Here is a 12,636-nt window from a genome sequence, read left to right on the forward strand (position 1 = left end):
TGTTCTGTACGAGTTTTTAGTAAGTAATCAGCTTGTCTGTGACCAATATTTACTCAGCTTTGATGACTGATGACTATTAAAAACAATAACTGAACATAAATTCACAAATAAATGTAAAATGCTTAAAAACACTAACTTGATGAGATACTTGGCTTTAATAAATAGAATATTGAATACTGATTACAGTATTGACTGGGACATTAATTTACACTTGGTTTAAAAAAAAAAACTTTGAGGACTTTGGACCTCCTCATTTCAGAACATCACTGCACACCACTGGCATACAAGGTATGTTTGAGCCACAGGAACTGAACATATAGCCTTTTCAGCAGTCTTTGCTAATTTCAGCCAGAAATCTCTAGAAAGCTTTCACTGCCAGGTGTGAGGAACTGTGAGTGCTATCATTGGCTCTGCATGCTGTCTCAGAGCATCACTGCATGTAGCTATCGCTTCATCTCCTCTAAGGACTTAGCCTGGCAAATACAACCAATCATTTCTAATGCTAAACTTAGAATAGAAAAAAGGCTTGGGGCAATATGAGCAAAGTGAATCCCGAATATTATAAGGTGTATTTAACAATTACCTAATCTCAACAACAAACGTCTAGGTTACGAAGGTAACCCACGTTCCCCGAAGGAGGGAACGGAGACGTTACATTGGGATCTCGCCTGAGAGACCGATCATCTCTGAGCCTTATTAAAAAAGGCCAATAGAAAATTGGCGAGTGGACGTGCACGCCGGCCACTCCCCCGTACATACGGGTATATAAGATGGCTGCGCGCATCACTCAAACAGGTTTTCGCTGAAGAGCCGATCAAGCCGGCGTCAGCGCGACGCCAGGGACGTGGCAGGGAAATGTAACGTCTCCGTTCCCACCTTCGGGGAACGTGGGTTACCTTCGTAACCTAGACGTTACCCCTTCAGTCGAATCACTTCGACGTTACATTGGGAACTTAGACTCATGGAAAAGGCCACGACCCTGACGCCGCGTTACGCACAACGCCACGTGCCGGCAGGTCTTCCCAGACGTGTCCGCAGGCGGTCATTGTAACGTAACCTTCCCAACGCCCTGAGGCCCAGTAAGGGGCCTTTCCAGGGATGCCAGTTGTACTGAAGCATGGGTTGGGGGGGCGGAGCACATGAAATTTTTACATGTGGAAATGAGAATAATTCAATATATCCATAAAGGTTTTAGGTTTTTTTTTAGGGAAACAGCGGTATCTTCCGCTGGAATAATGAAAAGTATAGCCACAACCTGCGGGGCGAAGGAGACCCAAGCAGGATCACAGTGCAGGACTACTCCGCGCCTAGCCCTGACTGCGGGGCAGGAGGACCCAGGGTTCGCCAGAGGGAACATTCTGGGAAATAGCGCACGGATCCATGTGGGAATGGCGCAGCAAGCCGACACCAGCCGGTCTTCCCGCTCACCTGTGAGTCCTTATGTTAGGACACGGGAGAACGGCCTCTACGCAAGGTTGTAGAACCAAGCGAAGGAAGGGTGTCGCCCAGCCCGCAGCTCTCGAATTTCACATCTGCTAGTGAGGTGCCATGAGCCAAGGATCATGGCTGTCCCTGAGTATAACAGGGAGAAGGCATCTACCACCCATTTAGCCAACCTCAGTTTGGGGACAGCATTCCCTTTCTGCTGAACCCCGAAGCAGAAAGCTGCTAGGTGCGCCTGAAGTGCCGAGTGATTTCATTTTCACATATTTATAGACACAACATCGCAAGGCCGGGTCTGTCTCCTCCAGGGCAGAGCTTGCAGGTTCGCCACCTGATCGCGGAAAGGCGTGGTGGGGAACCTTGGACACAATGACCGGGCCGGGGTCTCAGGTTGTAACGTGAGAGTCGCCGGGCCCGATTTCTAGACACGCTTCGCTGACAGAGAAAGGTTGTAGGTCTCCTACCCTCTTGATGAAAGCCAGGGCAGTCAGGAACGCTGTCTTAATGACAGGAATTCTAGCTCGACTGAGGCCAGTGGCTCAAAAGGAGCGCCCCGCGGCCCTGAAGGGCGACGGTGGGGTCCCAAGAGGGTATGAGGTGCGATCTGGGCACCTCTGAGGGACCTCACAACCAGTGGGTGCTTACCTACTTTGCTCCATCTACTGCATGTGATATGCGGCTAAGCGGCGGCATATATTCCGAGAGTCGAGGGGACAGCCTGCGCTCCAACTCTCCTGCAGGAAAGGAAGCACTACTGCAATCGTGTATCTCTGCGCCTCTCAGCGAGAGGAATGCCAGCAAATAGACCTCATCTCAGTGCGTAAGCCTGCCTGTGTCAAGGGAGTGATAGTTTGTATCACGGCCTGTGGAAGGCCGGAGAGGTCTATGGTGTCAACCGTGCCCTTACAGGGAGGGACTGCCGCGAGGGAATGGTTACTAAGACCTAAGTCCGGGTGGGCCATCCTTGTAGCGCAACCTACAGACTTACTCCTCGTCCTCCCTGGACTTGCACAGTGTCTGTGCAAGGAGGCTCGCTGGGGAAGGGCGTACTTGGGCCCCGGAGGTCAGCTGTGTGCCAGTGTTACTCTGAAAAGAGGCAGCTGGCAATGGGAGGAATCGGAAGACGAGCGGATGTGGCTGGCCTACCGATATACTCCAAACTAGCTGCGTCACGGGGTGGAGTCGCCATTCTGCAGGTGGGTGGACTGCCGTGGGAGCTGTCAGGCTGCACGGTTGAGTTTCCCTGCTTCAAGTGAATGGCAAGTAGCAAAATCTGCCACGTTGGACTCCATGGGAGCAGATGGGGAGGAGCTGTAAGCCTCTGTCGTACATGGCAACCCAACCCGTGGTAAGCCACGGGCTGACTTGTCGGCAATACTGCGGGAAAACACCAGTCCGGAGTGAGCCGAGATGCCATGCCCATCATGGGACTCGGTCGTGCTTAGCGGTCTCACATGAAACAAGCTTAGCGGCAAGCGGCTAGAGCTGTCATGTGCCCCAGGAGCCTCTGATTTAAGAGGGACCGCTGTATTGTGCCTGATTTGCTCAGGGACTACAGCACTGACTGCGCGCTCTTGGTGCAAGGCGGGCCGTCTTGTGGACCGAGTCGGGCTCCCGACCGGGGAAAAGGATTCCCTCAGTTGGCCTGAAGGACCAGATGGCGGGGGTGCCGAAGCACCCGGTCCCTGTATTCGCACAACGGAACTCACGAGTGGGCTGGTAAAGCACCAGTCGAAGAGACGGTTGAAGATGCGAACTCCTGTCTGCCGAAGAGGGGACAGGGGAGCTCCCGTGGCCTAAAGAAGGCAGGAAGGAGGGGAGACTGGCCAAATGGAAGCACCTCGCGCTGAAGCGCTAGAGCCCCGGAGCAGACCGCAGAAGGGGTGTGCGTCGGGAGCAATCGAGACGCAACAACGGGTGCCCTTCAGGCAGATGGCTGCAACCCAGCCCTGGAGACGGAAACATACTTGTATGTACTTCATCGTGAGCATGTGTGCCGACAGCCTGAGAAGGGATCGGGACAGAGCTCCATCCAGGGCGGATATTAACCCACCACTCTAGCTGGACACGTGAAGTCGGGACTGACAGATCCTGACCTCATCCCGGGGGAGGGACAGGCTGGATCGCGTCCTTCGCCAGTAGGAACGCGACCTCCGCAGGAGAACAGAGGCACGCCTGCCCGAATAAGAATGTAAGGGGTACCTCTGAGTCTGGGCGGACGCCTGGAGCCGGGCCGTACCGTCCGTATCAACCAGCGTAGTGGTATCAAGGGAACGTTGACCGACGTGACCGTGGTGGGGCAGCCTAGGGGGAGACAGGGAAGGAGACAAAACCCAGAAGGATGAACATCCTGGAGAAGTGTCTAACTGCGCTAAGCAGTGCTTACCTTCTTCCCTGGATCCCGCGCTGGCGAAGGCCGGCCGCGAGTCTGGTTCCGAGGAGTGTAAGTGCTGCTCAGGAAGGAAACTCAAGGCCGAAGCCAGAGGTGAGAAATTTGCTCTTTTTGAGAAAATGTGGGTACCGTCGGCACTCAATGGGGCTTGCTCGCTGGAGAGCAGGAGGCTTTTTGTGGCCGTGAAAACGGCCGCCCGCGGGACCCCGCTGGCGGCGCCGAGAAATTCACTCTTTCAGTAAAATTTGTCTCTTATTCGATCGGCGCACGCCAGCAGAGAAGAACAGCAGCAGCAGGAACGTGAAGTCTTTCTTGACGACGTCAAAAGGCTTGAGCATACCGGCTCTGAAAGCGAAAGTCTGTTTGAGTGATGCGCATGTCCACTCGCCAATTTGGCCTTTTTTAATAAGGCTCAGAGATGATCGGTCTCTCAGGCGAGATCCCAATGTAACGTCGAAGTGATTCGACTGAAGGGGTAACAGGAATATTTGCATTTCTTTTTAAATTTTCAATTATACATAAAGTGTATTGTCATAAAATAGTCAGTTTCAATCATGCATTGCCCCAATTCCCTTTGTACACATGTATGGGTGTGTATATGTGTGCATGTACACACAGCATGTTCTGAATATAAGCTGAACGCTCATAAAGTCTTGCTTTTATTACTCACACTATTATTACCTTCACTGTAATGGTTGGCAGTGACTATAAGAGTGGACCTCCATTATAGCACAGAGCAGCGAATAAAAACTACACAGAGATACTAAACACAAAGAATGGTTATGAAAGAGACCGCCATCGTTCAAACTGTCAGTCAGAGCGCTGTTTTATTGGCAGCAGAAGATTTGATCATGAGCTAGTGTAAATCTAGAAGCCACTATCAGTACAATAAAACTGCACGACTGTGTTATTCTAAACCTGCAGAGATTATGGTCTCATGCCACCATAATCTCTTTTCTGCTATTTTGCAACTACCCTTTCAGACACAGTCACTGAATTTCTTTCAGTCTTTTGATTTGATGGGGTTGAATGGGTAGCAAACCACCAAAATAAAATCTATGTTGGATTTGATTATGCAGACATTTTTGAGGCAGTTTTTTTTAGTGCAAAGCACCACTTTTGCTGTATTTTGTGCACTGACTGAAATATCTTTCAGATGTGGCATAGAGATCAGAATTGTTTGACTATGTATACTATAAAAATGCTAATTTGGATCAAAGACAGAATGCTTCAGAATCACCATTTTCACAAATGGTTTGTTATTTTCTGTATATCCACAGTGGTTGTTATGCAAAACCACCTTAATCATTTAATAAATAATAAAAAAAAGTAGAAGAGGCCGAAGCCTTTGAAACCATAGACGAGAAACCTAGGCAGAAGCAGAGAAAAAAATAAAATAAATAAAAAAATTTAATCAATAAATTTTAAAAAGTTGCAGGGGCCGAAGCCATAGAAACCATAGATGAGAAACCTAGGCAGAAGCCGTGAAAAAAAAAAGTCGAAGAGGCCGAAGCCATAGAAACAATAGACGAGAAACCTAGGCAGAAGGCAATAAAAAATAAAAAATAAAAAAATAAAACAAATCGAAGAGGCCAAAGCCATAGAAACCATAGACGAGAAACCTAGGCAGAAGCAGAGAAAAAAAATTAAATAAATAAATTTAAAAAAGTCGAAGAGGCCGAAGCCATAGAAACTATAGATGAGAAACCTAGGCAGAAGCCGTGAAAAAAAAGTCGAAGAGGCCGAAGCCATAGAAACCATAAACGATAAACCTAGGCAGAAGCCAAGAAAAAAAATAAAAAATAAAAAAATAAAAAAAATAAATAAAAAGTCGAAGAGGCCAAAGCCATGGAAACCATAGACGAGAAACCTAGGCAGAAGTCGAGAAAAAAAAAAAAAAAACATTTAAAAAAGTCAAAGTGGCCGAATGAAGTCTGAATTCTGATGTGTAACCTGTTTCCATCAATAACACTTTCAGAAATACACTCTGGTGCTTCATGATCCCATAGAGGAACCTTTTTTTGTTTTTGTTTAAATGGTTCCATGAAGAACCTTTAACATCTGAAAAAACCTTTCTTGTTTACAAAAGGTTCTTTGTGGCAAAAGAAGGTTCTTCAGATTATAAAAAGGTAAGAAAGAGATGGTTCTTTGTGGAACCAAAAATGGTTCTTCTATGGCATCGCTGTGAAGAACGTTTTTAAAGCACCTTTATTTTTTAAGAGTGTAGTTGAACTAGTTTAGATTTGTTTTTTTCCAGAAGCTCAGATAGACTGTGTGCACACAATTTCACAAAATGAAGATATTCCCATTTTAAACTCTAAAGCATATTGGAAGATAAAAAAAAAAAAAAAAAATTCTTACAGACCACTGTGCCTGAAAGGGTATGTCTAATTTATATTCTACTTTTTTCTATTCTTCTATTTATCTGCTTTTCTTTTTCTAGTGGCTGATTCTGTTGGAAAGTGTTTCTGCTTGCCAGGCTTGAGGGATTTGTCAAAAGAAATGAAAAAGAAAGTGAACAAGCAGGAAAGAAGATTCTCCTGTTAATAGAGTCTTCATCGCCACCTGAAATGACCCATGAAGAGAGTCTTATGTCATGTCATAAAAGGCTGTGTCATATTTCAGGCAGACAAATATTTTTCACCCTGGCCAGATATCTATCAAATTGAACACAGAGTAAGAACCACAATGTGAAGAGATGCTCTGAGATACTGAACTACTGACCCTTGTGAGAGGAATGTTTACTGGAATATTCAACACAACAATCATGTGTAACTCACAGCATGATGGTACATACGGCTTTTTATCTAAATCGTTTGGTGAAAATTCATTATGCAGGTTTTTATGGAAGCCCATTTTTCCTAAATAAATAAAAAATAAGGTAAAAGAAAAAATTGTTCACCCAAAAATTAAAATGTTGTCATTAATTACTCACTTTCATGTCGTTCCAAACCTGTAAGACCTTCGTTCATCTTCAGAACACAAATTAAGATATTTTTTGATAAAATCCAAGAGCTTTCTTACCTTGGATAGATGTTTAAGGCCCAGAAAGGTAGTAAAGACATTGATAAAATAGGCCATGTGACATCAGTGGTTCAACCTTCATTTTATGAAGCTTCGAGAATAAAGAAAAAAATAATAATGACTTTATTCAACAATGTCTTCTCTTCTGTGTCAGTCTTATTCTCGATGTGTATTCTTGTAGCTTCATAACATTACCAGATTTCGTACAAATAATGTAAAATGAAATTCCAGGACTTTCAAGGACTTTTCAAACACTACTTTTTAATTTTCAAGGACTTCAATCAGAGATCTCACTTATCAAACATCTTCTATTTTAAATTCTAAAAAAAGAGAAACAGACAAATAAAAATAATTTCATAAAAAAGGCAAAAAATAAAGTGAAGCATTACAAAGGTAATTTTTACAAAGTATACTACAGTTGTACTATAGTAAAACCATGTAATTTTCTTAAGGCATTTGTATTTGTGTATACTATCTTTTTTCTTTGTTTTGTTTTTATAACTGAACTGCCTTTTCTACTGTTTAAGAAAAAAAACAGATGATTCAGACAGGACTTCAAATTACGTATCGTGAATCATTTGACTTGATTCATTCAATTTGCGAAATGATTCACAGACCCTTTTTTTTATCTAAATCAAATGATTTGCAATTCGCGCTCCGAAGTCCCAATCTGAATCAAATGATTTTGTAATATGCGCTCTGAAGTCCTAATCTGAATCAAATGATTTGAAATACAGGCTCTGAAGTCCCAATCTAATCAAATGATTTGCAATGTGCAAAGTTCCGATCTAAATCAAATGATTCATGATACGTGATATAAAACTTAAGATCTGGAACAAATGATTTGTGATACACGATCCATTTAGAGTGCTTTGAAATGGTGAATCATTTTGCAACACAATGGTTTAACTGATTCAGAAGCTCCATTTCACCCATCACTACGTTTTTTTTTTTTTTTTTTTAATTGTTACAAGTGTTGTTAAAATTAAAAAATGAAGTTTGAGTCAACCAGAAGGGTTCCAACGTAAATGACTCAATTGATTTGGTTCGTCTACTCTTTTTGCATCTATAGCCGTGTTTACACAACACTGTCAGTACTACTACTTGCTTAGCTTAATTGTTTTCTGTCATTAACTGAATTTCGCTAAAAAGGTACGATGTTTTTTGAATTACATGAATTTTGCGTAGAAAGATGTGCCGCTATTGACAAAATTAAACACTTATTGCATTGACACAAGCACTTTAGAAGTACCTCTTCAGTAATATTGTTATTTTCAAGGGTTTTGCAGACTTTACATTTCAAAAAGTCAAATTTAAGTACTTCAAGCACTTTAAGAACCTTGTACAAACCCTGATTATGGTTGAACCACTGATGTCACATGGACTTTTTTAACAATGTTCTTACTACCTTTCTGGGCCTTGAACATGTCGGTTGCTGTTTATTTGTGTTCTGAAGATTAATGAAGGTCTTACAGGCTTGGACCGACATGAGGGTAAGTAATTAATGACAGAATTTTCATTTTTGGGTGACCTACACTTTTAACAAACCAGTGTGTAAAATCTTGACTTCCCTGCTAAAAAAAACAAAACAAATAAACCCAGCCTAGGCTGGTTGGCTGGTTTTAGCTGGTCATAGCTGGTAAGCAGGCTGGTTTTAGAGGGGTTTTGGCCACTTTTTCAGCCTGGCCAGGCGGGTCAGGCTGGTCTTAGCTGGTCAGGATGGGAGACCACCAGATAAAACCAACCTGACCAGCCTGGCCTGGCTGGGAGGCCAGCTAAAACCAGCTACTTCCAGCTCAAACCAGCCAACCAGCCCAGCCTATCTCTATAACATCATTAACAATGGCACTTCCAGTGTTATATGAATCCAGGGTTGTGTATCACCGCAGCTGAACCACAAAGGGATCACAATTAATGCTGCCCGATCCTAAATATGGCACACAGGGCTGTTCCACTTCCAGACCGGGAGAGATTCCCGCCAGGGAGCGGATGCGGCCTGAGCGGGTCCGCCAGCTTTACCCTCAATATGTCAGTGTTCGTGCTGCGGTCCACTTGTTCCTCTCACCCTCTGTAGTAAATGAACAGACACAGCCGGTCTGTAATAATGACTTGGTCTGTCACATCAAATCAAAAGGTGCCTTCTCAATCTGTGAGGGCTGTGAGCGAAATGCAATGAGACGTATCTCAGGCCACCTTTTTTCCAAAAAGGATTTTAAAGGTTTCCTTACAGAGAAACCACTGCCTTTAGATCACTGTCTTGATTTGAAGAAATAGTTAATCCAAAAATGGTTTGGAAAAGCATGACGGTGAGTAAACGATAATAGAATGTTCACTTTTGGGTGAACTATCCCTTCAAATCAGTCTCCAATTGATCCAAAACTCATTTCCCCCTTTTATGCTGTCATATTTAATCAACTCAGATGTGATAACCATTACAATGCCTACAATTATGCAACAAAGACATTGAACGCTACTTAACTCACCTCTTAGTGGAATTACACGATCACCTAATGTTTACACCATCAGCTAATGGAGGCTGTTTGTGTGTCCATGTTCCCCAGCTGCGATGTTTTTATTTCGTATAAAGAAAGAAGGAAAATATGCAAACTCCAAACCTCAGCTGCTACTCACAGCAGGCCTTTCAAGACACAAAAATGGTATTATGCAACAAATTGGCAAGAAGATGGATCTGACAACCCTGTTGAATCCACTATTTTCTGTAGTGCGCATGAGTTTTGTCATTCACTGGCTATTTTTTTCCCCCCAAGTCTGAATAAAAATTAGTTATTTTTGTTGTTCCAGGCTCTGTGAGGCTGTGATAATAGATTGGAGGCAATATTTTTGTCCTCTACTGTCTGTAATGACTCCTGTCAGTGAATTAAGCATTAAACTTAACTCATGCCAAGGTGACAAATGCCTAGAGGGTTTTTTTATTTCACTGAAATAATCACTTGTTCTTGTTTCTTTTAGGTAGAAAGGAAAATAATACTAATTTATCTTCATTTCTCCTTGTACATTGTTTGGAATGTGCTAAAAGCAAAAATTCAGGTAAAAGAAACTTCAACTGTGTTGGAACAGAATAATAATTCATTTAGTGCTGAATTTTCTGAGTTTCATATAAGAGATGGCACTGAAAAAGGAGCCGATATCAACATCGAACAGTGCAGTGCATTTCAAGAATGTATACATAATACAAAAATAAATCGTAATGAAAATATTGATGTTTACCTGAGATGATTGACGCCAGGCGAAATGCATCTGAATGTCGGTGAGGTGTCATGGGTTCGTAAGGAGATGGCTCATAAAAGTCCTCACCTAAAAAAAAAACAGCAACAACATCATAATTAGATTATTAAAAATAATGTTTAGCATTGTACATATCCACTACATAACCTCTGACATTTAACCTCTTTTTGACAAAGAGTGTGTAAAACAGTACACATTATGCAATAATAAACATTTTAAATGCTACATGGTATTTGTATGCTACATAGTTATCACATGACCTTATTATGTTGTTTGTTTAGTGCAGTGATTGTGTTTAAAATGCTGTCATACAAAATAATGAACCAAAAAGCGATGTTAAAAATCTCAGCTATTATTGCTTACAGAAATGGAAGGTCAAGACGAGTGCTTTGCACTGCATTGCATTGTGGGTTACATATACATACTTAGAGTTCATGAATTTAAAAAAAAAAATGTCATACCAAATGGAGAACTTATGTTTTTGTTTTGTTTTGTTTTTCATCTGGAGGTAAAAAATGTTTTAAACAGCTCATGTGGCTAGGTTAGCTTTAGCATATTTAGCTACACTACTTAGGAAAAGCTGCTACCACTGAGTGTCTGACATTTCACACTTTTTTCACCCCTTTGAAAAAATACATCATGCAGCTACTATGCCTTGTCACTGTACAATAATGCAAAAGTATGTGAAATAGGACCCATATATGTATTCCATGCAGAAAATATGCATACTACGCACAATACATGCTGCAAACTGTGAAAGTAATACAAGTAGTGTTGTTTTATGCTGTTTTAAACATAGCTAAACTTCCCTTGAGAAAATCAAGAACACTTTAGCACTTTTAAAAAGAGTACTTTAAATAATATATAGTGCCTTGCAAAATTTTCATACCCCTTCCTTTTTTCATGTTTTTTATGATGCTGCCTTATGTTAAACTGCTTTAAAATCCATTTTCCTCCACATCAATCTACCCTCTATACACCATAATGACAAAGCAAAAAATAGGGTTTTAACATCTTTTCAAATTTATTAAAAATAAATAACTTGATTAAAGTTATGGATAAAATTATTCCATTGCATAAGTATACATTATACATCTGGGACAGTTGAAATTTAGCTCAGGAGCATTCATACTGCTTGTAGATGTTACTACACTTTGACTTTGAAATACATATCAGAGCAAAAACCAAGACCTGAGGTCAAAAAACTACCTGCAGGGGTCAGAGACAGATTTGCGTCAAGCCACACATCTGGGGAAGAGGTCAGAAAAATTCTGCTGCATTTAAGGTTCACAGAAGCATGTAGTGTCCATTACCCTTAATGGAAGAAGTTTGAAACAACCAGGACTCATTGTAGAGCTGGCCTCCACACCAAACTGAGCAATCAATGGAGAAGGGCTTTGGTTAGACTGGTCACCAAAACCTGATCATCATTCTAGTTGAGCTCAATGATCATATGTGGAGATAGGAGAAATCTACAGAAGGACAAACATCACTGCAACACTTTACCGATCTGGGTTTTATGGCAGTGTGGCAAGACTCAATTCTCTCCTCAGTGAAGACACATGAAAACACACTTGGAATTTGCAAAAAATTCTTTAGCTAAGTACTGAGTTAAGGGTATGAATACTTATGCAATTAACTTATTTCAGATTTTGTTTTAATACATTTACAAATTTGTGACAATTCTGTTCTTGTTTTGTCATTATGGTGTATGGAGTTTAGACTGATGTGGAAAAAAGGTAATTTATAACAGTTTAACATGAAAAAAATGACTACTTTCGCAAGGCACTGTACTTTAAAACAAAATACTTAATGTGAAATGAATTTGACAGATACACTGCTTAATTGCATGTTAATTGCAATTAAATCAAAATATATTATAGTGTACATTCAATCCCATTAAGCACACATTTTTTCACAAAGTTGACTAATACATCTGTAGAGGAAAGTATGTAAAAGGGATATCAATGGCTGTTGTATGCCATCAAATGACTCTTGAGTGGCCATTCATCTCAAAAGAACGTCTCAAAAACTTGCATATTAAATTGAACCCAGTGCAGTCAAACTTTTCTGTTTTACTGGAAGTTCTGTGAATACGAATTGTCAAAGCAAACTTTGTGACACTTGAACTGAGACGGAGAAACCCCTCAGCCTTGAGTGTGTGTGAAGCTTGTGCTTGTCAAAATTAAAAATTAGCCAGCCTCTGCCTGCGCGACTCCCTTCTGACTGTCTCTCTCGGGAGCTTTAATCCAGAATTTAAAATTCACAATCATTCCATGTGATTCACACACCTGCATACTAGCGGGGGGCACTCGGGTCCTCTTTTCTGTTGGGGAATGCGGATCATTGGAGTATTTAAGCTGTGTCAGTCTCATTTTATCATAGCGTGAGCTCCACTGTCACACAGCGGTCTCTGATGTGGATGGGCCATGTGTGGACGTGTGCACATGTAGAGATGTGATGCAAGATGGCATATGTCTTCAGACAGTCCCTAACTCACATTAGATCAGTAACATGGAACAGTGCGTATT

At 41.9% G+C, this 12,636-nt stretch overlaps 1 protein-coding gene across 1 annotated transcript in view; it reads right to left on the bottom strand.

The window, feature by feature from the left end:
* Window positions 1–12,636, bottom strand: part of gfra2a (GDNF family receptor alpha 2a) — a 115,073-nt gene that overhangs the window by 60,282 nt on the left and 42,155 nt on the right. Inside the window, exon 3 of the mRNA XM_073819804.1 lies at window positions 10,088–10,174. Coding sequence (XP_073675905.1) covers window positions 10,088–10,174 — 87 coding nt within the window. The remainder of the gene's footprint in view (window positions 1–10,087; window positions 10,175–12,636) is intronic.

The sequence above is a fragment of the Garra rufa genome, chromosome 15, assembly GCF_049309525.1.
Source record: "Garra rufa chromosome 15, GarRuf1.0, whole genome shotgun sequence".
Taxonomy (NCBI): Eukaryota; Metazoa; Chordata; class Actinopteri; order Cypriniformes; family Cyprinidae; genus Garra; species Garra rufa.